General features: G+C 44.0%; 1 protein-coding gene across 1 annotated transcript in view; it reads right to left on the bottom strand.

Moving 5' to 3' along the window:
* The window catches only part of FBXL7 (F-box and leucine rich repeat protein 7), a 450,930-nt gene extending 430,143 nt beyond the window's left edge, over positions 1-20,787 (bottom strand). The window contains exon 1 of the mRNA XM_040262474.1: positions 20,416-20,787. Coding sequence (XP_040118408.1) covers positions 20,416-20,452 — 37 coding nt within the window. The 5' untranslated portion in view covers positions 20,453-20,787. The remainder of the gene's footprint in view (positions 1-20,415) is intronic.
* Positions 20,788-24,764: the final 3,977 nt, after the last annotated feature.

Genomic DNA, 24,764 nt, shown 5'->3' with positions numbered 1-24,764 from the left:
GGGAACCTCTCTCTGACTTCCTCATCAGACCCAAAGTTCCCAGAGAACAAGGGAATGTTTATTCAGCACTATATCTCATGGGCTGAGCTTCTCTGGTGCCTCAGGTGGTAAAGACTCTGACTGCAAGGCAGGAGACCTGGTTTGTTCCCTGGGTCAGGAAGATTCCCTGGAGGAGGGCATCACAACTCACTCCAGTATTCTTGCCTGGAGCATCCCATGGACAGAGGAGCCTGGTGGGTTACAGCCCATACGGTCGCAAAGAGTGAGACAGAACTAAGTGACTAACAGTAACTAACATATCTCATGAATGGGCTTCCCTGGTGGATCAGCAATAAAGAATCTGCGTGCCAATGCAGGAGACATGGGTTCCATCCCTGCATCAGGAAGATCCCCTGGAAGAGGAAATGGCAACCCACTCCAGTATTATTGCCTGGGATATCCCACAGACAGAGGAGCCTGGAGGGCTGCAGTCCATGAGGTAACAAAGAGTCGGACACAACTTAGCAACTAAACCACAAATCTCATAAGGAGGCCAAGCCCTGCAGTGACAGACAGAGGTTAAGAAATATCTGCCGTCTAGATGAATTAATAAAGGAACTGAAAAATTTAGATAAGCAAATGCCCAAGTTTATCAGTCCCAGAAAAACTCCTTCAGATCCTGGGTGGTGATGATGAAAAGGAGAGATCAAAGACCAAATTAACTGTCCTGGCCTCCAGATCCAGTTCAGGGAAACTCAAATCAATCAGAACATGGAGGTCTGTGAGCTGATGTCACCCCCAATGACCCAAAGCAGAAGGCAGAGTCTTTTTAGAATCTTCCATCTCACTCATCTCCTTCTGCCAAAGAGTCTTCAAGTACTTTTACCTTTGTTGCATTGTTAAAACCCATACCTTCTTTCTCAATCATGATGTCCCTGCCAAAATCAAGCTTCTACCTGACCTCACTTAGCGATCCTTCTCCCCTCCAACACACAGTACTGTTGGGGTCTTGATGGGGCTCCAGAAACAGCACCCTTCTCTCCCTCAGATTCAAGACAAACTGCAGAAATCATAAAAGAGGAGTGGCGGAGAGAGGGGGGGAAATGGCTCCTTTGTTTCCAGGAACTTATAGTTCAGAGGTTGTAGTTTTAGGTCTATAGCCAAGTGGCTAATACTGAATACAAATGTTGGCAACCATGAGACCAAAGTTGGTCCCTCGGTGGGGGGCAGCTCCTTCCCAAGAGGAAAACAGAGTGGAGCTCAGATGTCGACTTTATTCCTCTCAAATTTACCAACCAGATAAATATCTCCAGGCCAGGAGTTATATACATGACACTCCCATCGCAAGGAGTAGAGAAGAGGAAGCCATGTGCCTCTCCATCAGTCTTTCAAAATCTGTCCCAGGTTGGCTGCCTTTGCTAAGCATTTGCCACAGATGCGCCCTCCTGCCATCCACCCTGCTTCACACCATTTTCATAGCCATGCATACCTGCCTACCTCTCCAGGCATGGGGCTCAACTCAGATCATCCTCTCCTACCCTCTCAGTTGACCCACCGGGCCTGCGTCTTTCTCTGACCTTCTCTCATTCCCTCCTTAACAGCCATGCCTGGCAAGCCCTTCCTCATTTTCCAGATGCAGTTCAAGGTCCTCTAGATAGCCCTCATGAACACTCTCAGTTAAAGCTCACCATGGCCAGGTCTGCCCCCCATCAAATGCTTTAGCTTTGCCATCCGTGGCTCTTTAGCACTTCATTCTGTTGCATCCACTAGAATACAGACTCCCTAAATCAAGGACAATCTCATATTTTTAACCCCTCAGTACCTAGCACAGATTCTGGTACATGGATGTCTATAAAGACTTACTAGATTAGAGAGATGCTGCAAGTAGGTAAATGCCAAGTAGGACATAAAAATTCCATGCAAATAAAATGCCACAATGGATCAATGAGAACAAAGAGCATATCCAGTGAGAGGATCTGACATATTTCCTCAAGGTAAGGAGTTAAGTGTCATGAACAAGATGTATCTAAGGGAACTTAAAGGAATTTTTATTTTAAGAGGTTAACATTGAATTGGGCCAGAACTGAGGAGGACTTGCTGGGTAATAAAATGAAAAGAAGAGTCAAAAAAAAAAAAACACACAAAACAAAAAATTACACACATACATATAACAAAAGACACAAATATAGGAAAATAAAAGATATATTTGGGGAATGGTGAGGTTTCTAGTTTGGTCAGGGTATGGAGTACATATAGAAAAGTATCCTAAGAGAAAGCCAAAGAGGGAATCTGGCTAAGCACACATAGGGCCTTGCTGCTGCTGCTGCTGCTAAGTCGCTTCAGTTGTGTCCGACTCTGTGTGACCCCATAGACGGCAGCCCACCAGGCTCCCCCAACCCTGGGATTCTCCAGGCAAGAACGCTGGAGTGGGTTCCCATTTCCTTCTCCAACGCATGAAAGTGAAAAGTGAAAGTGAAGTCACTCATTTGTGTCCAACTCTTAGCGACCCCATGGACTGCAGCCTACCAGGCTCCTCCGTCCATGGGATTTTCCAGGCAAGAGTACTGGAGTGGATTGCCATTGCCTTCTCCGAATAAGGCCTTGAGCACCAAACAAAATAAATTTCTACTTAATTTACAGACAATGGGAATCGAAGAATATTTCCTTAAAATGTAGGTGGTTAATGATGCCAAGGAAACCATTTAAAACCGGATCCTTGCAGTAGTGATAATAACAAACTAATAACTTGTTTTTCAATTACTTCCAAATTTCTCAGGATCATAGCGACTCTGAGCTTATAATCATTTGATGATCTCAACGGAACATTATCTGAGCATAATAAAATGACTAATAAACTATTTAGGACAATCAAGAGACTAAATATTAATTTGTAGTCATTTTTCATTTTGCTTATGATTCTTTCAACCCACTCCTGCATGTTTCATCTACCTAATGAGTCTGCACTTGCTACCAGTCTATCATGTAATAAGGCTTGCCAATTTTCCAATTCTCTTAATAGCCAGAACACAAAATGCTGATTTCAGGCAGTAATATCTGTGACCATCTGTTTCTACTTCGCCATTTCTTCTTCACTATTCAACTACCAACTACGGAGAGCTTCAGATATCACTCTTCAGATTGGTAGACAATCAGCAAAACAGAACCACGGAGAAATTATTGAGATGTCTGACCCCAGTGCCAGAGTTGAACAAATGGATCAGACAGATAAATGGTCTCTGGACCCATCTGCAGTCAGTCCTGAGTTACAGCAGCAAAAAAAACCCCTCTGAACAAATTCCAACATGGCTCTTTGAAAGCAGCACCTGGAACTATAAGCCTGTTTTTGCTCTTTTGCCAACTAGCTATGTATTTTTGGTCAAGTTACTTTAATGCATGGGGCTTTCCTAAATCTATACAGTGAAAGGATTAGACTAGGTCCCCAAGCAAAAACCAAAATCCATTCATGTCTCTTAACTGTCAGCTGAAGGCTCCCGTTTAAGAATAGCCAGAATTCCCAGAAAGATAAGTTTTCCCCAACAGCAGCATCCTGTCCTTGACTGCTGCCAGAACAGCACCCTATTTTAGCTTCTCTGTTGTCTTTTTCCTTTGTTTGGGTTTTTTGTTTGTTTGTTTTAAAGTTTTTATTTTATGCTGGAGTACAGTTGATCAACAATGCTGTGTTGATTTCAGGTGCACAGCAAAGTGATTCAAATACAAGTTATCTATTCTTTCTCAAATTCTTTTCCCATTTAGGTTATTACAAAATATTGAGCAGAGTTCTCTGTCCTGTTAGGTAGGCTCTTGCTGGTCATCTATTTTAAGTAGTTAAGTTCCCTATATACAAACTTTCAAGTTGCAAACTTCAAAGATGTGAATTGGCATTCGTATGTCCAATCAGGTAAGTCAATTCACATGTCTCGTGTACCGTCACATGAGGGTATCCTCCACAAGTAGAGTGCTTCCGTGTACTACACAGTACTGCACAGAGTACAGAAGGACTCTATCTGTATTTCAAGCCCAGATGTCCAGAAGGAAGCAGAAAAGCAGCAGTGAAGTAGATGGCACTGTACTGTACTTTTTGAAATACTATACTATAAGATTAAAAATGTTTTATTTTTGTGTTTGTTTTCTATATATTATTTGTGTGAAAAGTACTCTAAACCTATTGCAGCAGAGGACTACAAAGCCAATTGTGATAGCTGGACCCTAGGCTAACTCTATTGGACTTATAAGCAAACTGGACTTGCAGATGCACTTTCAGAAGGAAACGTGTGCGTATGTAGGGGACTTACTCTACAGCAGGGTGTACACGTTAATCCCAAACTCCCAACCTACCCCTTCCCCCTCACCCTTCTCCCCACCAGAAGCTTTCCCTCTGTAAGTCTGTTTCTGTTTTGCAAATAAGTTCATCTTTTTTTTTTTTTTTAGATTCAACATATAAGAAATATTGTATGATATTTGTCTTTGTCTGACTAAGTGAAATAAGTCTGTTGTCTTATGTTGGGTTCCCCAGGTAATGGTCTCTGATATTATTTGAAATGCATGTGGTTTATTGGGAAGTTCCTTGCAATCACACTTTGGAAAGGCAAGGGAGAAGACAGACGGGGCTGGGACAGAATTTGGTCTGTAATACAGTTGCAATACAGGACTCAGCCAAGCCCATGGGGAGTTTTGGACCCAAGACAGCTCTTCAGCGTTGTCTCAAGTTACAACCTTACCTGGAAAGATCATTGGATGGGGGCTGCTTCCTTGCCCTGGGTGAGAATAATTTCTGGAGAAGCACTGAGCCAGGCTGGGAATATGAGAATCGATCCTAGAGGGGCTAACTACACAGAAGGAAAACAGTCACTGCCTTCACCTCAAATCTTCTGAAAGTAACGGGGGGGAAGGGTGTGAATAAGAAAGAAACGGACTAAAAAGAAGCAGCTGGACTCTGTATGACCTTAGTCAACCGCTTTCATTTCTTTGTGCCTCCATCTCCTTCACTGTCAGCTAATCTGCGGTCACTCTCACCACCCCCACCAAAACATTCAAGATGCTACTACACGCATCCTTTTGGGTCAACTCTCAAAGCCCTTTTGTTACGTACATCAAAGCTTACAAACATTGTGAAGGAAAACACACACACACATATCAGACCTCTCCAGTCTCATTTGAAATTCATCTTCATTAACTGTGAAGAGATGATCAGCGACAGCAAATTCAAATCTACACAGCACAGCAGACACACCGCAATCCCACTATTAAATTGCATCTGCAAGCAGCAGCTTGGAGATTTTGACATTAGACTGAATATAATTCCTTGGTTAGTTGTATCGTTATTACCCATGCTCCCTCTTGTGAGGCAATTTTCCTTATTGGAAGTAAAGGAACCCCAACCAGAGCCTTTAACAATGATCCTTTTCCTGTTTTTATTAGCCCGTATCAAAGAAATGACTATTTGAAGCAAAACCAAGGGGAGGGAATTGGCTTTTTATTGCTGCGTTCCTGTTGTTACAGCTTCAGGAATGGAGAAAGACTCCCCAAGGAAATACTGTCTCTCTAAACAAACTCGCAGGGTAATCAACAGGAGAGGTCTTTGGCGGAGATGAAAAATAGAGACAAATATTAAAATATAATTAAGTAAGCAAAGTGGATGCAAAATCAAATGTGAAAAGTAAGCTCTTCAGGACAGAAATGTCATGTCTTGGAACTTATTTTCATAGTAGTCTCCACAATATGCACTGTCCAAATGGGGCTACATAAGTTTAACCAATGGAACAGCTGCTGATCTTTAAAAGTCAAAAAAAGACAAAACAATCGCATGAATGCTGCCCATGAATCTGAATTTACACCCCTGGTGTGTGTACTAAGTCGCCTCAGTGGTGTTTGTCTCTTTGCGACCCCATGGACTGTAGCCCACCAGGCTCCTCTGTCCATGGGATTCTCCAGGCAAGAATACTCCAGTGAGTTGCCATTTCCTTCTCCAGGGGATCTTCCAGACCCAAGGATCGAACCCACATCTCTTATATCTCCTGCACTGGCCGGCAGGTTCTTTACCACGAGTACTACCTGGGAAGTACTCCAAAACAAAAGTCAACCAGGAAAATTCCCCCCAATGAGAGATTACATCCACTCCTCTGAGTCAAACACACATTCAGGTACACAAAATATAACATACAGTTCCAAGTAGCCATCATGTCACAGAAACCACTTGAAGTCCTTTGTTCACAGAGTACAAACGCCTCTATCCCAAGTTCCATCTCAGAAAGCCTGTGTGTTGAACTATTTGCTGCTTCTTCAGTTTGATTCTAAGAGTGACTCTTTGTCTAAAGCTGATTGTCTAGCAGATACCATATTATTAAAAACAACAAATGGCACGTTAATTTTAATTGTATTTTTTAATTCTTTAAATATTTAAATACATAGCTTATATATTTTTCTCCATTTAAAGAAAAACACAGATGTGTTGAATAATGGAAATTTATAGAAAAGAGTTATTTAAGTATAGTCTCAAGTACAACTATATACACACTACTGTTCAATAATGTTTTTCTTTTTTCCTGAAATTGATTATTTCACTTCTGATTTCAGTAAGGAGGGAAGCCAGAAACAGAAGACCTACTAGAAACCATTTCAGTCAGACACATCTAAAAATTTATAGTTTCCATAATAAAAAGGAGAAAAATACAGATGCAGAGCCCCCATCATAAAGCAAATCAACATACAAATTTACAAGGATTCATAATGCTACAACCCTCTAATCCAGAGAACAGAGTCAAAGGAATGATTTATTAACTTAAAGATCAATTTTTAAATGCTTTCTAGATTGATTTATTTAAACTGTCATGTAAACCCAATTTCCAAAGCAGTTGAAACCAGTATTACCAAACAATATAATTTAAATAAACAATAGATGGTAGTGTTCTACTTAATACTCATTGAAAATAGTTAAGTCAACAATACACTAAATTAGTGAAGCTTGGGGACTTCTCTCAGTTGATGGGAATCCACCTGCCAATGCAGGGGACATGGATTCAATCCCTGGTCAGGGAAGACCCCACGTGCTCTGGAGCAACTGAACCAGTGCACCAGTTACTGATTCCTCATTCTAGGGCCTGGAAGTCGCAACTACTGAGCCAGTGCTTGGCAACTACTAAAGCCCACAGGTCTAGAGTCCGTGCTTCAAAACCGGAAAAGGCATCACATTAGAAGCAAGCCCTTGCACCACAATGAAGAGGAGCCCCTGCTCGCTGAAACTAAAGAAAGTCTGAGCAAAGATCCAGCACAGCAAAAAATTAATAAATACATACATACATAATACACTTTTTAAAAAAAAATCCGAAGTTGAAATATCATCTGCATGGTTTTTAGCAACCCTAAAAAACATGTATTTCACTTTCCTTAAGCATACAAGCTAAACTATTTTCATCCACAAGAAGATGGAACCACAATATTCAAAATAAAAGTCCAAGTCAAACTATCTTCAGAAGAAAACATGCCCAGAGATACTTTTCTTAAGAGTAAAATATTCAAGTCCAAGGAAAGTTCACTGAAAATATGATAGGGTTTCTAAGCTTTTTTAGACCCATAAAGATAATAACTACAGATTCACCCTCACAGATCTGTTTAACAGAACTATATTAAAGACCTAATATGTGAGCAGGGTTAGAGTCACAGCGAGTGAGCACATGATAGCATAAGCAACAAATAAATACAAAGGAACAAGAAACAGAAAATAAAACAGCAAACCAGAGGATAATGAATGTAAAGTGAAGCAATTAAAGACTAGATGAAAGAATGGATTTCTATCACGATACCAGAAACCTCAGTGACCTCTGGTATCAACTCAACCTGAAGGGCTTCTCCAGGACCTAAACACTTCCAAAGACCTCTGAACAGTGTCATCCTTCAACAACAAAAGAAATGGGAACACTGAGAGAACCAGGACACCTGTGATGCTGATCATTCCCAATTTTAGAGTTGAGTCTCTGGTCCTCCCCAAACTAAAATAACTTTCTCTAAGTGTCTGGAACAGAAGTTTTCAAAGGGAAACACCTCTCACAGCCCCGGCTGAGATTTAAGGGCTAGCAAGTACACCTGAAGGAATAATGTCATCACGTCCTGAATACTTCTAACAGTTCACTCTGCATTTTCATTAAAATTATCTTCCCACTGCAAGGCTGCTCCCATGAGTCGTGACACAGCTCTGTGGACTGAGACGACCAGTAGGCTACAGGCTTCCTACTTCTTCTAGAGCTCCAAAAGCAGTTATTAAAGGACAGGATGGATGCTTGCAAGACCCTCACTTTCATCCTTGTTGTTGTTCAGTTGATAAGTTGTGTCTGACTCCTTGCAACCCCGTGGACTACAGCACCCCAGGCTCCTCTGTCCTCCACTATCTCTCAGAGTTTGCTCAAACTCATGTCCATCAAGTCACTGATGCCATCCAACCATCTCATCCTCTGTCGTCCCCTTCTCCTCCTGCCCTCCATCTTTCCCAGCATCAGGGTCTTTTCCAATGAGTTGGCTCTTCACATCAAAGGATTAGAGCTTCGGCATCAATCCTTCCAATGAATACTCAGCATTGATTTTGTTTAGGATTGACTGGTTTGATCACCTTGATGACTAAGAGACTTTCATCCTTGGGTACAAGCAATTTAAAATCAGTCAGAAATGCCTGGTGACAGTACTCTAGCGTGGCTCTTTTTCTCTTGTAGCAGTTTAAAAGAAGTGATATTATAATGGAAAACATACTAAATTTAGAGTTGGAATGACCCCATCCATTCTCAGTTGTACGATCAAGGCAAGTCATTTAACCTGCCAAGGGCTCAGTTTCCTCATCTATAAACTGGGGATCATGACAGAAACCACCCCCTCCTACAGTCCCTGTGATAATAAATAAGACTGATTACTAAAATGCTTTATAGTTTCCAAAGCAATTACATAGACATACTCATGGTGAAGTTTCCCAGGGAGGCAAGCAAATAAAAATACATATTGGAATAATTCCCCCTATTCATGGCTATTTCAAATCCGCACTTTTGAAGCCAGAGGGAAATATAAGATATAACTTATAAACTAGTTAGGAAGGAAGGAAAACATGCACAGCTCTTTCAGTCCACCCTTAGCTTCTGTTTGTGAGCAAGTGGCTAGCCCAGGTAAGAAGCTCTCCCAGAACTGAAATAATTAAAATTCCTGATGCTCTGGAGCCTAGAGGGACAGCCTCCCAGCTCTCCTTGGTACCCAGGAGACTCTACAGAATATGCTAATTATTTTACATGCTGCCATTCTCACAGACACTAGTTTCCCTGCCAATTTGTCAGCAGATTGCTGCCTGATGAGCAGTTAATTGGTCCTTAAGAGAGCCAGGTAGAGTGAGTTGAAAGTTTCTTTCCAAAGATGTCTTTCATTTTTGCTCACCTCATCCATAAAACTGTCGCTTTCACTTTTAAGGGCTACTTCCCAGTGGCTGCATGCCTTTGAAACACACAAACAAAACAAAGATCTGGAAAGATTTTGGCTGCAACTTACATGGCTCAGGCAGGAGGGGGTCAGGGGCACAGCCACAGGGACTTCAGGAGCAACAGGACCACTTGCCAGCTCTGTGCCCTGGGCAGTCAGCCCATCTCGAAGCTTCTGTATTGGCAACTGCAAAATGGGATGATCTGTGCCCACCACCTCCCTGAGTGTTGTGAACTAGAGGAGTAAGTGTGTGTAACACACTCATTCGGGGAAATAGAACCCACTAAGTGCTTAATAATTGTTACTGTTATGGAAATGAAAAATACAATAAACTTGGCAACAGCCAAGCCTACCAAATAATCTAATAGGAATCGTTTTTGTTCCATGAGCTAAGCTATTTGTAGGGCTTCCCTGGTGGCTCAAACTGTAAAGAATCCACCTGTAATGTGGGAGTTAAAGTGAAAAGTGAAAGTCGCTCAGTCACGTCTGACTCTTCGACCCTATGGACTGTACAGTCCATGGAATTCTCCAGGCCCGAATACTGGAGTGGGTAGCCTTTCCCTTCTCCAGGGGATCTTCCCAACCCAGGGGCCGAACCAAGTCTCCTGCATTGCAGGTGGATTCTTTACCAGCTGAGCCACAAGGGAAGCCAGTGCAGGAGACCTGGGTTTGATCCCTGGGTTGGGAAGATCCCCCAGGCAAGGGAATGGCAACCCACTCCAGTATGCTCGTTTGGAGAATCCCCATGAAAAGAGGAGCCCGGTGGGCTACAGTCTTGGGGTTGCAAAGAGTTGGACATGACTGAGCTACTAAGCACAGCACAGGCTATTTATAAGAAAAAAGAACTGAGTACAACAGTGATTTTGTTCTTTAGAGTAAAGGGCAATCAATGCCCTAAATCCCATCCTCTCTGAATTTCTCCTCTTCTTCCCTCTCATGTATATATATATATATTGAATATATATATATATTTCTTCTACTCCAGCCTCAGCCTCATACCTGTTCTTCCTCCCACTAGGGTTTGAGCCACCTCTAACAACTAGACCATGTGAGACCTGGCCTTAGACTTGGACTTAATCCAGATCTCCTGTGATTTGACTGGAGGACTCCATCTGGTCAAAGGTTCAACTGCACATACAGGGAGCCTTTTCCTGACTGCTGCGCCTGGCCAAAAAGTGGGATGGTCACTCACAGCCAGAAGGTCAATCCACAAACACAAGAAAAATTCCTGGCATTTTTGTCTAGAAATTTTGATTCCTTCCCCTGCTACTTCTTCTTGGAAAATGAAGCAGAGGAATTTACCACAGAAAGGGGAGCAAACAACAACAACAAAAAAATGTTTTAATAACATTTCTACACATTGCTCAAGGCTTCTAAAGTTACAACGACGAGTTCGTGCAGTGTTAGCAACTGTTTTTCATTTTGTTATGGGTTTAGAAAGTAAACAGGGATTGAGAGAATGAGCACATCTAAAGCAGAAGCGAATAAAGATCCAATAAAGAGTTACAACTCCAGACACAGTAGGCACTCCGTGTACTGGTGAGAACGGTGGCCATATTACTCAGGAAAATTCTGAGACAGTTCATGATCGTTTGTGTCAGAAGTCTGAAAGCTGGATGTCTTTGGGCTATGTACCAGCATGTTTAAAAAGCATCTGCCTGCAGGCTCCCGTCCTCCTTGGTGGCTGGGCACAGGTGTGGCAAGGACCTAGGCTGCTCAGATGTTGCTGTACCTTCTCTGAAGCCTTCCAAGGTCCTCACTTACAAACTAATCACTTCCCATATGAAAACCACAGCAGAGATAGAACAGGAAGATTTCCAAGAATGATTAGGGAGAAACTCCTAGAAGATTTCGTTTCTCCCAAGAGTAGAAGCTACTTCCCCTCTAACAGACCTGCTTTTTTTTTTTTAATTGAAGTATAGTTGATTTGCAGTATCATTTAAGTTTCAGCTATACAGCACAGTGATTCAGTGTATATATATATATATATATTACCATAGATTACCATACATCTTTGCCAACAAAGGTCCATCTAGTCAGGGCTACCGTTTTTCCTGTAGTCATGTATGGATATGAGAGTTGGACTATAAAGAAAGCTGAGTGCCGAAGAATTGATACTTTTGAACTGTGGTGTTGGAGAAGACTCTTGAGAGTCCCTCAGACAGCAAGGAGATCCAACCAGTCCATCCTAAATGAAATCAGTCCTGAATGTTCACTGGAAGGACTGATATTGAAGCTGAAACTCCAATACTTTGGCCACCTGATGTGAAGAACTAACTCACTGGAAGACCCTGATGCTGGGAAAGATTGAAGGCAGGAGGAGAAGGGGACAACAGAGGATGAGATGGTTGGATGGCATCACCAACTCAATGGACATGAGTTTGAGTGGGCTCCAGGAGTTGGTGATGGACAGGGAAGCCAGGTATGCTGCAGTCCTTGGGGTCAAAAAGAGACACAGGTTCGATCCCTGGGTCAGGAGGATCTCCTGGAGGTGGAAAGGCAACCAACCCACTCCAGTATTCTTGCCTAGAGAATCTCATGAACAGAGGGGCCTGGTGGGCTACAGTCCATGGGGTCACACAGAGTTTTGACACAACTACTGAAGCCACTTATCACACACATACACATATATAATGTTACATATATGAATATATATATAAACACACACTGTTCTTCAGATTCTCTTCCTTTATAGGTTATTACAAAATACTCAGTATGGCTCCCTGTGCTACGCAGTATAGGTCCTTGTTGGTTATCTATTTTATACATAGTGTGTGTATATACTGTTGCTGATGTTGCCATTGCTATTTTAGGAAACATGTGCATCCTTTAGGTATTTGGAGAGTTGTAGGTATTCTGCAGAGCGATCATCATTTAGAGAGGAGCTCTAATCTTATGCCCACTTCCTACTTATCACTTACGTTCATACCTAGCACATTGGAATCTGCATTTATCCTATTGTTCTGAAATCACTGGCCTCCTAATCTAGCTTTTCAGGTTTTCACTGAACTTCGTTAAAGCAAGTTGTACTCTATCTAGAAATTCTACACAGTGAATAGATGGAAAAAGAGGTCTAAATTTCTGTAACAAACCCCACCAAAAAGCTATGCTCTGGGAAAGTTCAGCTGATGTGGACTTTATCAGCAGGTGGCAGAACTGCCCATATGGCTCATGTACAGCAGACACAGTGCCAAACAACTTGAGAACGCCTTGAGAAAGATGTGGTCTCTGTGAGGTTCTAGTTAACCTGTAGCTTCCTACCAAATGTCACTAACCCAGGATGTCCATGAAAAGTCTTACAAAGGTAAGACATTTATTTCAGACATTCAGCATAAGCATAATTCAGGGGTTGCTTCAACTTCATAGATCTACATGTTTTAGGCTAATAACGAAAGTAACAGCAACACTATAGGTAGAGTCCATAGCCATCACTACACTGAAAACTGGACACATCCTTTATCAAACCCAATTACTGCTACAGGAGGCTATGTCCCACAGAAGGCAGGGAAACAAAATTGGTTGATTTTCTAATTAATATCTAGATATATATAAATAGACAGAAACACATACATGTAATAGAGAGAAAATTAACATAGAGAAATCAAGGGTAGTACTTTCCAACAACTATAAGGATATACATGTATTGGGGGGAGTAGCAATATGAGTTCAAATCAAACAATAACCCTTCATCAAACATAAATGCAACCCACAGACATAGAAAACAAACTATGACTAGCAACAGGCAAAGGAGGGTAGGAATAAATTAGGAATTTGGGATTAACAGATATATCCTATATATAAAATAGATAAGAAACACGGACTCACTGTATAGCACAGGGAACTATACTCAGTATTTTGTAATAACTTATAATGGAAACGATCTGAAAAAGAATATATATGAGAGTGTACATATATGCTGCGTGCTGTGCTTAGTCCCTCAGTCACGTTCACCTCTTTGCAATCCCATGGACTGAAGCCTGCCAGGCTCCTCTATCCATGGGATTCTCCAAGCAAGAATCCTGAAGTGGGTTGCCATGCCCTTCTCCAGGGGCTCTTCCAAACCTGGGGACTGAATCCAGGTCTCCCACATTGCAGGCAGATCCTTTACCATCTGGGTCACCAGGGAAGCCATAACCGAATTGCTTTGAATGTAAGTCTGAAATTAACACAACATCATCAATTAACCACACTTCATTTAAAAGAAGAACATAACTGCACATGGGAACATTTTTCCTAGGGAACTTCACGTAGGGTCCTATAGTAGACCCCTTTGTTGATGCAGAAATCTCTATCACAGCATCCCTTTCTGTGAACCCCCTCCCCATGTGGACAGACTCACTCCCTCATTAGGAAGCCTGTCTCAGGTGTACACAGCTTTAATCAGCTTTTCCTCAGACCGAGTCAAATCTACCTACCTGCTAGTAACTTATATACCTTGGTCTCTAATCAGCACTCTGAAATTTAATCTTCATTGTGACCATGAGCTTTAAGGTATTAAGCTTCTAAACTTCATTTATTACCTTCTTCATAATAAAGAGAATTTATTCACTCTATTTTATTCATGATACTGCCACATAGTTTAATACTTTCCTAATGCCATTTTACAGGCTTCCCTGATGCCTCAGTGGTAAAGAACTAGACTGCCAATGCAGGACACGTGGGCTCAATCCTTGGGTCAGGAAGATCCCCTGGAGAAGGAAATGGCAACCCTCTCCAGTATTCTTGCCTGGGAAATTGCATGGACAGAGGAGCATGGCAGGCTCCAGTCCATGGGGTTGTAGAAGAGTCAGACATGACTGAGCAGCTGAATAACAAAAAATGCCATCTTAAGATGCATGGTATCTAGAAGGTTCTAGTAGTCAAAAAGCCAAGCCAAGTAGTTCCAAGCAACTTCCAGAGGCACTACTAGATAAGGACGAAGGGGAAGAGTAATCAAGGCCTCAAAATCAACCCAGAATTCATTCTATTTCAAAAGGGTAGAGGGAGCAGACAGAGGGTTGACAGGAGATGATTCCCAAGGAGAAAGAAAAGTTAACATCTCTTCTCTTTCTCTTGTTTAAAGCATGCAAAAAGATTCCCCAAATCTCCGAAAATACACTGTCAGACCAAAAATGGCATTGTTAGCTTCACTACTGCTTTGACCCGAGCCAAGTAGTGGAATCAGTATCGTGTATCTTCTGATTTTCATCAGAATGAATTTATTTACTGGAGGCAAAACACAAAGACCCGAATCTATTTAAGAATGACAGAGACCTTTGGTGGGATCTTCAGGTGGGAAGTCACATATCAGTAAGTCAGACAACACTACTGATCAGAGCAAGAGGAGCCTGTCCTAGGCTTCCCGTCCTCTCCCTACAAAAGCAGTCACAAAACATCTGATAGAATATAATTGTATAAAACACGTTTGCAAAGACTCTAGGCAAAAAACATATGCCCAATGGCCAAACTGCCTTGGTTCCACTGTAGCTGACTATTCATAGAAGACTGGTGATGTTACACTTGCATAAAAAGATGACGTACACCCTCCAGCATAAAGAGTAGTTCACTTTGGTAGAACACGGTGGTCAAAAGTAACAGTCAACACGCTTTGTGGATCTTCAGGGATTAGTCCCTCAGTTCTTCTAAGTCTCAGTCTAAATGCCAATTTCTCCATAAGGCTCGCAGTGACTACTCTAGTTAAAATCTGCCACACCCTTGTCCTCTCAACTCCCATCAAGAGTCTTCTCCAGATCCAAAGTCAAAAGCATCAATTCTTTGCTTCAATTAAGCGTCAATCTTAACCTGGCAATTTTCTCTATGCAGAGACCTTGGCCCCTCAGAACTCGTCACATGTTTTACTAAGTTACTATGTCAACTGTTCCATTTCCCCTCCTTCCCAACACACATGCACACAGATAAAGATAAGATTGACAGGGATAAGATCTTTATCTAGGTACTGATGGATCCCAAGAATCAAGAGTTCCTGGCACATGATAGGAAATAAGAAGCCAGCATACACTGGTTGAATGAATAGGTAATTGTAATGAATAAGTAATTCTGGGCTTAGATAAATCTGGCCATGAATCCCTTTTCCACCTCCATTAGCTGTAGGACCTTGGGAAAATGATGGTCCTCTCTGAACTGTGTTTCCTCATCAGTCAAATGGAGATATAGGAATGCCTGTCCCATAGAATCATGATAAAAATGACACCATTCAGTGTATATGAAGAGCTTAGGATCATGCTTGGACAAAGCAGGAGTTCAAAAAATGTCACCTGCCATCATTTTTCCAGTAGTCACGTACAGATGTAAGAGTTGGACCATAAAGAAGGCTGAGTGTCAAAGAACCGATGCTTTTGAATTGTGGTGCTGGAGAATACTCGAGAGTCCCTTGGACAGCAAGGAGATCAAACCAATCAATCCCAAAGGAAATCAACCCTGAATATCCATTAGAAGGACTACTGCTGAAGCTGAAGCTCTAATACTTTGGCCACCTGATGCAGAGAGTCAACTCAATGGAAAAGACCTCAATGCTCAGAAAGATTGAAGGCAAAAGGAGAAGGGGATGGCAGAGGATGAGATGGTTACATAGCATCACCGACTCAATGGACATGAATTTGAGCAAACTCATGCTCAAATAGTGAGGAGATAGTGGAAAACAGAGAAGCCCGGTGTGCTGTAGTCCAGGGGGTAGCAAAGAGACAGACACAGCTTACTAACTGAACACCAACAGCAGCCATCATTATTATCATGTTCCCCAAACCGGTGAGGGACTGGTAAGGATTTATGTTCCCCGGCAACTTGCCCTCCTCACATCTGAAGAGTGCAGATCTGAGATGAGGGAAAGGGACTCAGGGCATTGATAAAGCTACAGAGCTACCAAGGTCAAGCCCATCCCCAGACCTCATCGGTGCCAATTTAAAGACATGCAGGAGTTTACAAAGGAGCTGTTAACAGTGTAAGGATGACAGACTCGGCCCCGCTGGAGTAGAATAAACATTAACAACGAAACCACCAAGTAAGTGAGCGTGAGGCTGGAAACCTTAAAAGGCAGGAAAGCAGCTTCTCTCTGGCTACTTGAAGGGAGACATTTGTTTATTTGGTTTAACTGGAGTCAAAGCTAATGGTTCTAATGGCTCGAATCACCCCAAATTATTCTCCAGATTTCCACACATAGGCTGTAACTTAAACTTTATGAAAGAAGATAAAGAAAATCAGTCTCCCATAAAAAGAGTTTACCCGAACATACTAATCATTTAGACATTCGCTTATATTTCTAGAAAGCTGAAGATCAGAACCTGTGTGGTAACATTTTCCTGGAGCAAATTCTAAGTCTGCCTGAAGCCTGGGAATTAAATCATTAATCTGAACATTCACTAAGTCTGTAGGAAAACAAAACACCAGAAACACCCAATATTGATAAGCACATAACCTTTAATCTCAGAATTAAAAGCAGAAACTGTCTGAGTTAAGAGAGAAAGTGGGAATGAGTGAGGAAGACAGAGATGAGGGTAGAGGGGATGACAAAAGGGAGAGGAATATTTACTGATTTCAGGGAAATAATGCCATCCCTGGGGGCTCAGATGGTAAAGAATCTGCCTGCAATCCAGGAGACCTGGGTTCAATCCCCAGGTTGGGGTGATTCCCTGGAGAAGGGAATGGCTACCCACTCCAGTATTCTTGCCTGGAGAATTCCATGGACAGAAGAACCTGGTGGCTTACAGTCCGTGGGGTTGCAGAGTCAGACATAACTGAGTAACTAACACTTATCAGGGCAATCATACTCATTATAACATATCTTCCCAAAGTGGCCCATTAAAGCATTACGTGAACAAACTAAAATGAAGGACTACATGCTCAAGGGTGGTTACGACAAATAATGCCCCCCACCAAAAAAATTTTTTTTTTCTCTCCTCACTCTATAGAATAAAGACCTTAAGGCTTGGGGACAACTGAAAAAAGTCTGGTAGCTAAGTAGAAGCTGGAATCAAATTTCCAGACTCCCATAACAATGCTTTGCATTCCACACAAGAACTGCCTTGAGCTCTAACATGCATGTGATAAATGATTCAGATTCTGCATTTCTGACAAGCTCCCTGGGATGTCACAGAACTAGGAAGCCTCTCACCCACTGCACCTGCTAAGGTAAGTCTTGGGAATATGTTTTAAAATATCTTTTAAAAAGATATTTTTCTAGGAGCAGGACAAAGTGAGATTACAGATGAAATACTGAAGTTTTAAAAGTTCTAATAATTCACAATATTTCTAAAATTTAAGGGTCATGTACATGGTGGTGTCAACTCCAGTAGTAAGCAAAATACATTTAAGTTGCAAATTTTTAAAGTATACACAAACACCAACACTTTATAGTTGAGGGATCTCTCACTGAGCCATTCTATGGATATACACTCATTGATCATTTAAAATACACCACGCCTAAATTGCACCATGGACTTCCCAGATGGCTCAGCGGTAAAGAGTCCGCCTGCCAATGCAGGAGACAAGAGTTCAATCCCTGGGTCAGGAAGACTCCCCTGGCGAAGGAAATGGCAAGCCACTCCAGTATTCTTGCCTGGGAAATCCCATGGACAGAGGAACCTGGCAGGCTACAGTCTCTGGGGTCACAAAGAGTCAGAAAGGACTGACTCTTAGTGACTGAGCACAGATGCAGATAGCACTATAGCTGTAAAACTGTCGATGCTCAGTCTCCTCTGATAACAGCAATACTGTGTCTAGGGATTGCTTTGGCTTTCTTTAAAATTGGATGTTTCAGATAAGAAAGAAGGCATTAACACATCAAATTCCCACAGGCTTATTTGCATAGACTTTACCATCCAACAGCACAATGTAATAAAGTTGACCATATCCAATTACATATATTTTAACCTATAATACATTACATATATTATAATGATATATATTAGGGGGTGTTAAAGTGCAACTGGGTGGAGTGTAACAGGGGTGAAACGATTTTAGAAAAGCTTTTGTTATTCTAACTCTCCATCCCCCTTCACTCCCCCGACCCCCTCCATCTATAAGAGAAGAATCTGGATGCATTTGAAGAGAGTTGATGAACACTGAACACAGTGTGTCCCTCCAGCCAAAACTCAGTTACCTCCCAAAGTTTCCTATTGGTCCCCTTGAATCAGCTGAACTCAAGAGGTTGGTTTTTTTTTTTTCCCCTATAAAAAGTCCACTGTGTATCTAAATCGGATTCCAGTAAAAATTTCACTTCAGCTGAAGTGAAAACGCAGAGGTAGCAGTTAGGAATAACAGCTGGAGAACATTAGTTTTCTGTCTCTCCTTTTCTCTCCCAAGGGTTGAAAACTCCACTGTTCAGACAGGAAGCAGTCACACACCGCACACAGCACAATACGAGAATGCTGGGATGTTCAGAACAAGTTGCAGAGGATTAGAAAGAGTGTGAAGGGGTTTCTTCAAGAACACAGAGCTGCAAATCTGTGTTCCTCTCTGAGTCTCCGACTCCCCCCGGCCCCCATCACCAGTGTTCAAGTAAAGTAATGGGGACACACCCAGAAGTGACAAACACACACTTCACTCCCTGAAAGCTTTTTAATAACTCAAGAGGAAGGAGGCTTCATCTTTCATTTTTCCACCATTTTTTAAAACATTAACTTCACAAGGTTTTGGGGGGTGGCCAAGATTCTCCAATAATCTTTTCTGGCCTAATTTCATGGTTGGCTATCTTAAAAGACCACCTTTCAAATTTCTTTAAAAAAAAAAAAAAAACAAAACACGAAATTGTCGAGGAGAAAAAAAAAAAATCTCTCTCACTTAACTGTCCAGAATAAGGAAATCTACATATATCATATTTATGTGGAATTCAACACATGATGCCCTGGAAAAAGAATGATTTAAACAAAAGGTTCTTGTGGATACGGTTTTCTTAAGGTCGGTTTCTGCTGTAATTTCACAAAGCTGCTGAGAAGAAACACAGTGGCAAGCAAGGGGGAGAGGCATCCACCTTCCGTGGTCAGAGCTCCTCAAGTTTTGAACTGAATGACTGAAGTTTCTCTAACACCACATGCTGAATAGCCATTCTGCATTCCTAGCAGTCTGCAGGCGCGGGACCCCGCTTCTAACCGCCGGTCCTCTGGGGGCAGGCTGTAAAACCGACCCCGTCTCTTGCACTCCCCTCTAGCCAAGTTCACGAAAGACAAACCTTCCTAACTTCAGAACTGCAGGGAAATGCCTGTGCAGTATGCCTATCAGGGGCAATGCAGTTAATCAACCCGGTTCCAACACTACGGTTTTATGCAAAGAGGGGGAGGAGGGGCGAGGCAGAAGCCAACCCACACATCCATCACCCTTTTAGGAGTAGGTGGAGTTTAAAGTTTCCCCAACTTCCAAGTTCCCACTTGACAGGCAATATTTCTGTGCAATTTCCAGCCCCACGTAACAGACGGTCCTTTGCCCGTCTCGAGCCCCGGGAGAGCCCAGACCAACCCCCCCACCCCCTCCAACCCGCCAAGCCTGGCCTCGCATGGCCCCTAGGTGGTCAGTTTCACGAAGCTGTCAGCTCGGGGGCCAGTGAGCAGAGAATGGAAACTTAACTTCTTCCAGAAGTTTTCCCTGCTGCAGGAGAGTCCAAGTGACTGGTGCACAAAGGCCTGGGAAAGTTTTCCCTGCGTTGTTTCTCAGAACCGTCTTCCGCCAGCTGCCAAACTCTCCAACCTAAACCCCAGATGCCCCAGGGAAGGGAAGTCAAGGCACAGGCGTTCCGCCACAGGCAGAAAAGCCACGCGAGCCGTCGCACGGACAACCTGCGAAGTTGCTTAGAGAGACCCCGCCGTGAGAAAGCACCCGCGGGGCGCCCGAGCACTCTCTGCCGAAGGGGAAGATGATGGCCCAGACAGAGTGCCCAATGGGGGTGCGCCCCGACACCACAGGGCGTGCGAGAACCTTCCTTCCCAGACGCGAAGGCGAAGGGAAAGGAGAGGGGGGGGGGGGGGGGGGCGCGATCGGGAGTGTGAGGACGGACGGCCCACTCACCCTCGCTGCCGTACTGTTTGCCATTGTTCGCGCCCATCCTGCCGCCGTCATGCCCGCCGTCTCCCCGGACACTCCATAGCTGGGGCGCACCGCCTGCGCGCTCCACCAGAGGAAAGCCCGCCCGACGGGACCGTTAGCTGCGCATACCCCACGCGCCGGGGCCGATCTCCGGCCGGGGGCGGCCCCCCGCACTCCGGTGGGCGGTGGGGGTGGGCTCGGTCCCCTCCTGGCAATCCCCCGACTGCGCCGGGTGGGGACCCGGGGACGGCCGCCGCCCTTAGAATCCGCGTTCGGGGCCGGCGGGCGCAGCGCCGCGGAGAGCCCGCGCCCCGGGGCCGCCCAGAGGCTCGCCGCGCCGCCGCCGCCGGGTCCCCATCCGCCCGCCCCGATCCCCCCGGCGGTGGGCGCTGAGCCGAGCGGCGCGGGCGGCCGGGGCTCCCGGGCTCTGCCGCCTCCTCCAGGCGCCCCCTGCGCACCCGCGGCTTCCCCCGGGGAGGGCGCGGCGGCCACTTGTTGCGGGTGCCCCGAGCGAGCGAAGGACTCACGGCCCGGCGCGGCTCGCCCAAGGGCCGGACTTTTGTTAGCGCCAGGCGCCTCCTCTCGCCGCCCAGCGTCAATCACAGCTGGAGCCCCGGGGAGGAAGGCCGGCCCGGAGATGCGCGGCCTTTTAAAGGGGCAGCGCGCCTTTTCGGGGCTCCTGCTCCCCGCCCCAGCCCGGGCGCAGGCCCTGCGCGCCGCCCGCGAACTGCTGCGGGGGGCGACGGAAGGCGCGCTCTTGGCTCAATTTGACTATTGTTCTTTTCCCGGCTGGGTCCCTAATGAGTAAGATGAGCTTCCGGGTGTCGCTGGAAATCCCTTGGGTCTGCCTGCAAATACGGCCTGTGTTAGGTGTGGTGGCATTCCGAATCAACGCGCGTCGCAGGCTGATTCTGTCCGACAGCTCCAGGTATGCGTGCCGGCCTCCTCCTGTGGCTCCCACGTTCGGGTCTGAGGCGGGAACCAAGGAGCGAGGGAGCCAAAACTTGAAGGGGAACTTAGCAGGGAGTCAGTGCAGAGCCAAAGACATTCCTCGCCCCGGTGCGGGAGGTTTCCTGGCTCAGAACTTTTAAGAGCTTCTGAGCCAGGAAGTGTGTCCCCCACCCCCACCCCCTACTCCCGTTTCTATTTTTTTTTTTTCCTTGCGGTTGGTGTTACCCTTTGTTTTATACATTACAACTTCTTTTGGAAATTTCTATGGCACTTCTAGAGTCTTAAAATGGCCTTTTGGTGTTCACTCCTTTAAATGGAAAAAGGAAATTCTTCTTAATGTTTTATTCCCTTTCCATATAAATACCTAGAATTTTATAACATTGCATCTTAGCAATGACCTGGGCATTCACAGCATAAATTACTTTCTACGGAGGCAGGCACGCAGCACAGTTTCTCTTTATAAGTGTTGGATGTTTTAAATTAAACTTACATAATGATACATATAATATATAAGCATTTATGATACCTGAATGGAGATCCAGAGTTTTCATAATTACCTTTTTCGTACAAGACTTGCGACCTTATGCAGAAATTGTTAGTGACTTTGGGGCTTCCCTAGTGGCTCAGAGGTTAAAGCATCTGCCTGCAATGCGGGAGAGCTGGGTTCCATTCCTGGTTCAGGAAGATCCTCTGGAGAAGGAAATGGCAACTCACTTCAGTATTCCTTGCCTGGAGAATCCCATGGACGGAGGAGCCTGGCTGGCTACAGCCCACGGGGTTGCAAAGAGTCAGACAGGACTGAGTGACTTCACTTTCACTGACCTTCCATAGATTCTCTTTGGGTAATTTCCTTTCATTTAATACTATTTTCGTTCTTAAAGATAAGCAAAAATATCATGTTTCCAAATTTTAAAATCTAGATTTATTGTTCCAGAGAGATCATGTTTTGAAGGAAAAATAAATTCATCTATTTTCAAGCACAGAACTAAATGATTGTACCAATCACATGTCAACTGTTCTGTTGCAGAAAGGGGGACCCTTTCCAGGGCCCGAAACTGGGCTCTTGTCTAACACTCGGAAATGAATTGTCCGAGGAGATATATGTGCTGATGAAGCAAGAGATTTTATTGGGAAAGGGCACCCGGGTGGAGAGCAGTAGGGTAAGGGAACCCAGGAGAACAGCTCTGTCATGTGGCTTGCAGTCTCTGGTTTTATGATGGGATTAGTTTCCAGGTTGTCCTTAGCCAGTCACTCTGACTCAGAGTCCTTCCTGGTGGTGCATGCCTCATTCAGTCAAGATGGATGCCAGAGAGAAGGATTCTGGGGGGTGGTCAGACATGTGGTGTCTCCTTTTGACCTTTCCCAAACTCTTCTGGTTGGTGGTGGCTTATTAGTTCAGGGTTCCTTACCAGGACCTCCCGTCCTAAAACAACCCGTGCAAATGATTACTATGGTGCCTGGCCAGGGTGGGTGGTGTCAGTCAGTGTGCTTCCCCTAACAGTTCCAGTTCAAAGAGATCAAGAACTATATTTCATCTTTTCATATATATAATCTAGCACATTGTCTGGCCAATAATATGTGTTTCCCATGTCTGTTGAGTTAAATTAAAAACTTACATCACAGGCCCTGTATAGGAAATAAGGGTGTCAAAAATGTGGAAGAGTCAAATGGGTTTTCAGAGACTCTGCCTGAAAATATAAACTCACTCTAGAAATGAATGTGTCCACATTATCTTCATCTAGAATGGGACTCTGCTCACCTGGTCCCTGTGATTTTTCATCATCTTGTAGGGACTTACCCTGGGTCTAACCCTGGATCAGATCATTTTTGGAAACTTCATTGGCAATTAATCCACTGTAAGCAATGGAATGATAGATGCTTCTCTTGATATTCTGTGTTGAGTTGACAGCTTGTTATAGGCTGTTATCTCCCTCCCTCCTTTGAGGTCTACACATCAGGAAAGTGCTCCCAGAAGAAACTGAATCTCCAGCAGTTCACCTATATGGTAAGTGCCAGATGAATTCAGGTTCTCAGACCCTCTCCTCCCCATTCCTCTACTTCTCCTGAACTGGTCGTTATTCAACTTGAGAGGCTCTGTCCCCCCTTTTGGTTGAATGACTTTCCAGGATCTTTATATATCAGAGCAAAGCTAACAGTGAAAAGTAAATTTTAGTGACTAACCACTTTTACGTACTCTGAAATTAAAGTCTCGAAATACTTTTAAAGGTCTATTGCCAGCCATAGAGGGGAAGAGAGACAATCTGGTCTAAAACAAAATAGAGGACTTCTCTGGTGGCTCAGTGGTAAAGAGTCCGCATGCTAATGCAGGAGACACCAGTTCAATCCCTGGTCTTGGAGGATCCTACATGCCTCAGAGCAACTAAGCCTGTGTGCCACAACTACCAATGCTGTGCCCTGGAGCCCAGGAGCCGCAACTCCCGAAACCCTTAAGCCCTAGGGCCCATGCTCCACAGCAAGAGAGACCACCACTGTGAGAAGCCCTCATACCTAGAGAATAACCCCCACTCATCACTTTCTTTCTAGAAAGAAAAGCCCTACTTCTGCTTAAAATAAAGGTGCATTCACATGTGTATATGGCTTACATTTCAAAACTAAAATCCTGCATACATGTACAATTTTAGAAAAAAATTCCTACCTTTTTACCCAGCTGCCAAACAGAAACCCCCACCTTTCAAGCTTCTTGAGAAAAAAATAGTGTGTTTTTCACCAATGGGTTCTCAATAACTAGCACAGCTCCTAACCCAGTGTACTCACTCAGTAAAATACTGCAGAAGAAATGAATGTTGAGCAAAGACATAAAATGATTTAAGTATTGTTCCACTTTCTCTCACTGCCTTTTTTTTTAAGAAGCCACAATCACCAAAAATATTTAAAAATAAGTAAGCATTCTAAGCTTCCCAGGTGGCTCAGTGGTAAAGAATTCACCTGCCAGTAAGGGAGACAGAGGAGACACTGGTTTGATCCTTGTGTCAGGAAGATCCCCTGGAGGAGGAAAGGGCAAGCCACTCCAGTATTCTTGCCTGGAAAATCCCATGGACAGAGGAGCCTGGCGGGCTACAGTCTTGGTGTTGCAGAGTCAGACATGATTGACTAAGCACACAAAGAAGCTTCCTAAGTCACCCCAAAATGAATAATAATGCACCAGGCACTGTTTTTTGTTTTTGTTTTTTCCCACCCAGTACTTTTCCTCTTTGCTCTGGAAATTCCGTTCCTGTCCTTTGGGAAACTTTCACCCATATTCCAACTCTGGGCTTCCTGTGGGACTTGCCAGTGGTGGTGGTCAACTTCGTGGTTAAGTGGGGGTCCAGAATCAGACTGACCCAATCAGACATCCACATCCACACACCCCTAGCAGTAAA

Source organism: Oryx dammah, unplaced genomic scaffold (genome assembly GCF_014754425.2).
Source record: "Oryx dammah isolate SB20612 unplaced genomic scaffold, SCBI_Odam_1.1 HiC_scaffold_20, whole genome shotgun sequence".
In the NCBI taxonomy this organism is placed as follows: domain Eukaryota; kingdom Metazoa; phylum Chordata; class Mammalia; order Artiodactyla; family Bovidae; genus Oryx; species Oryx dammah.
This window is presented reverse-complemented; position numbering and strand designations above follow the sequence as displayed.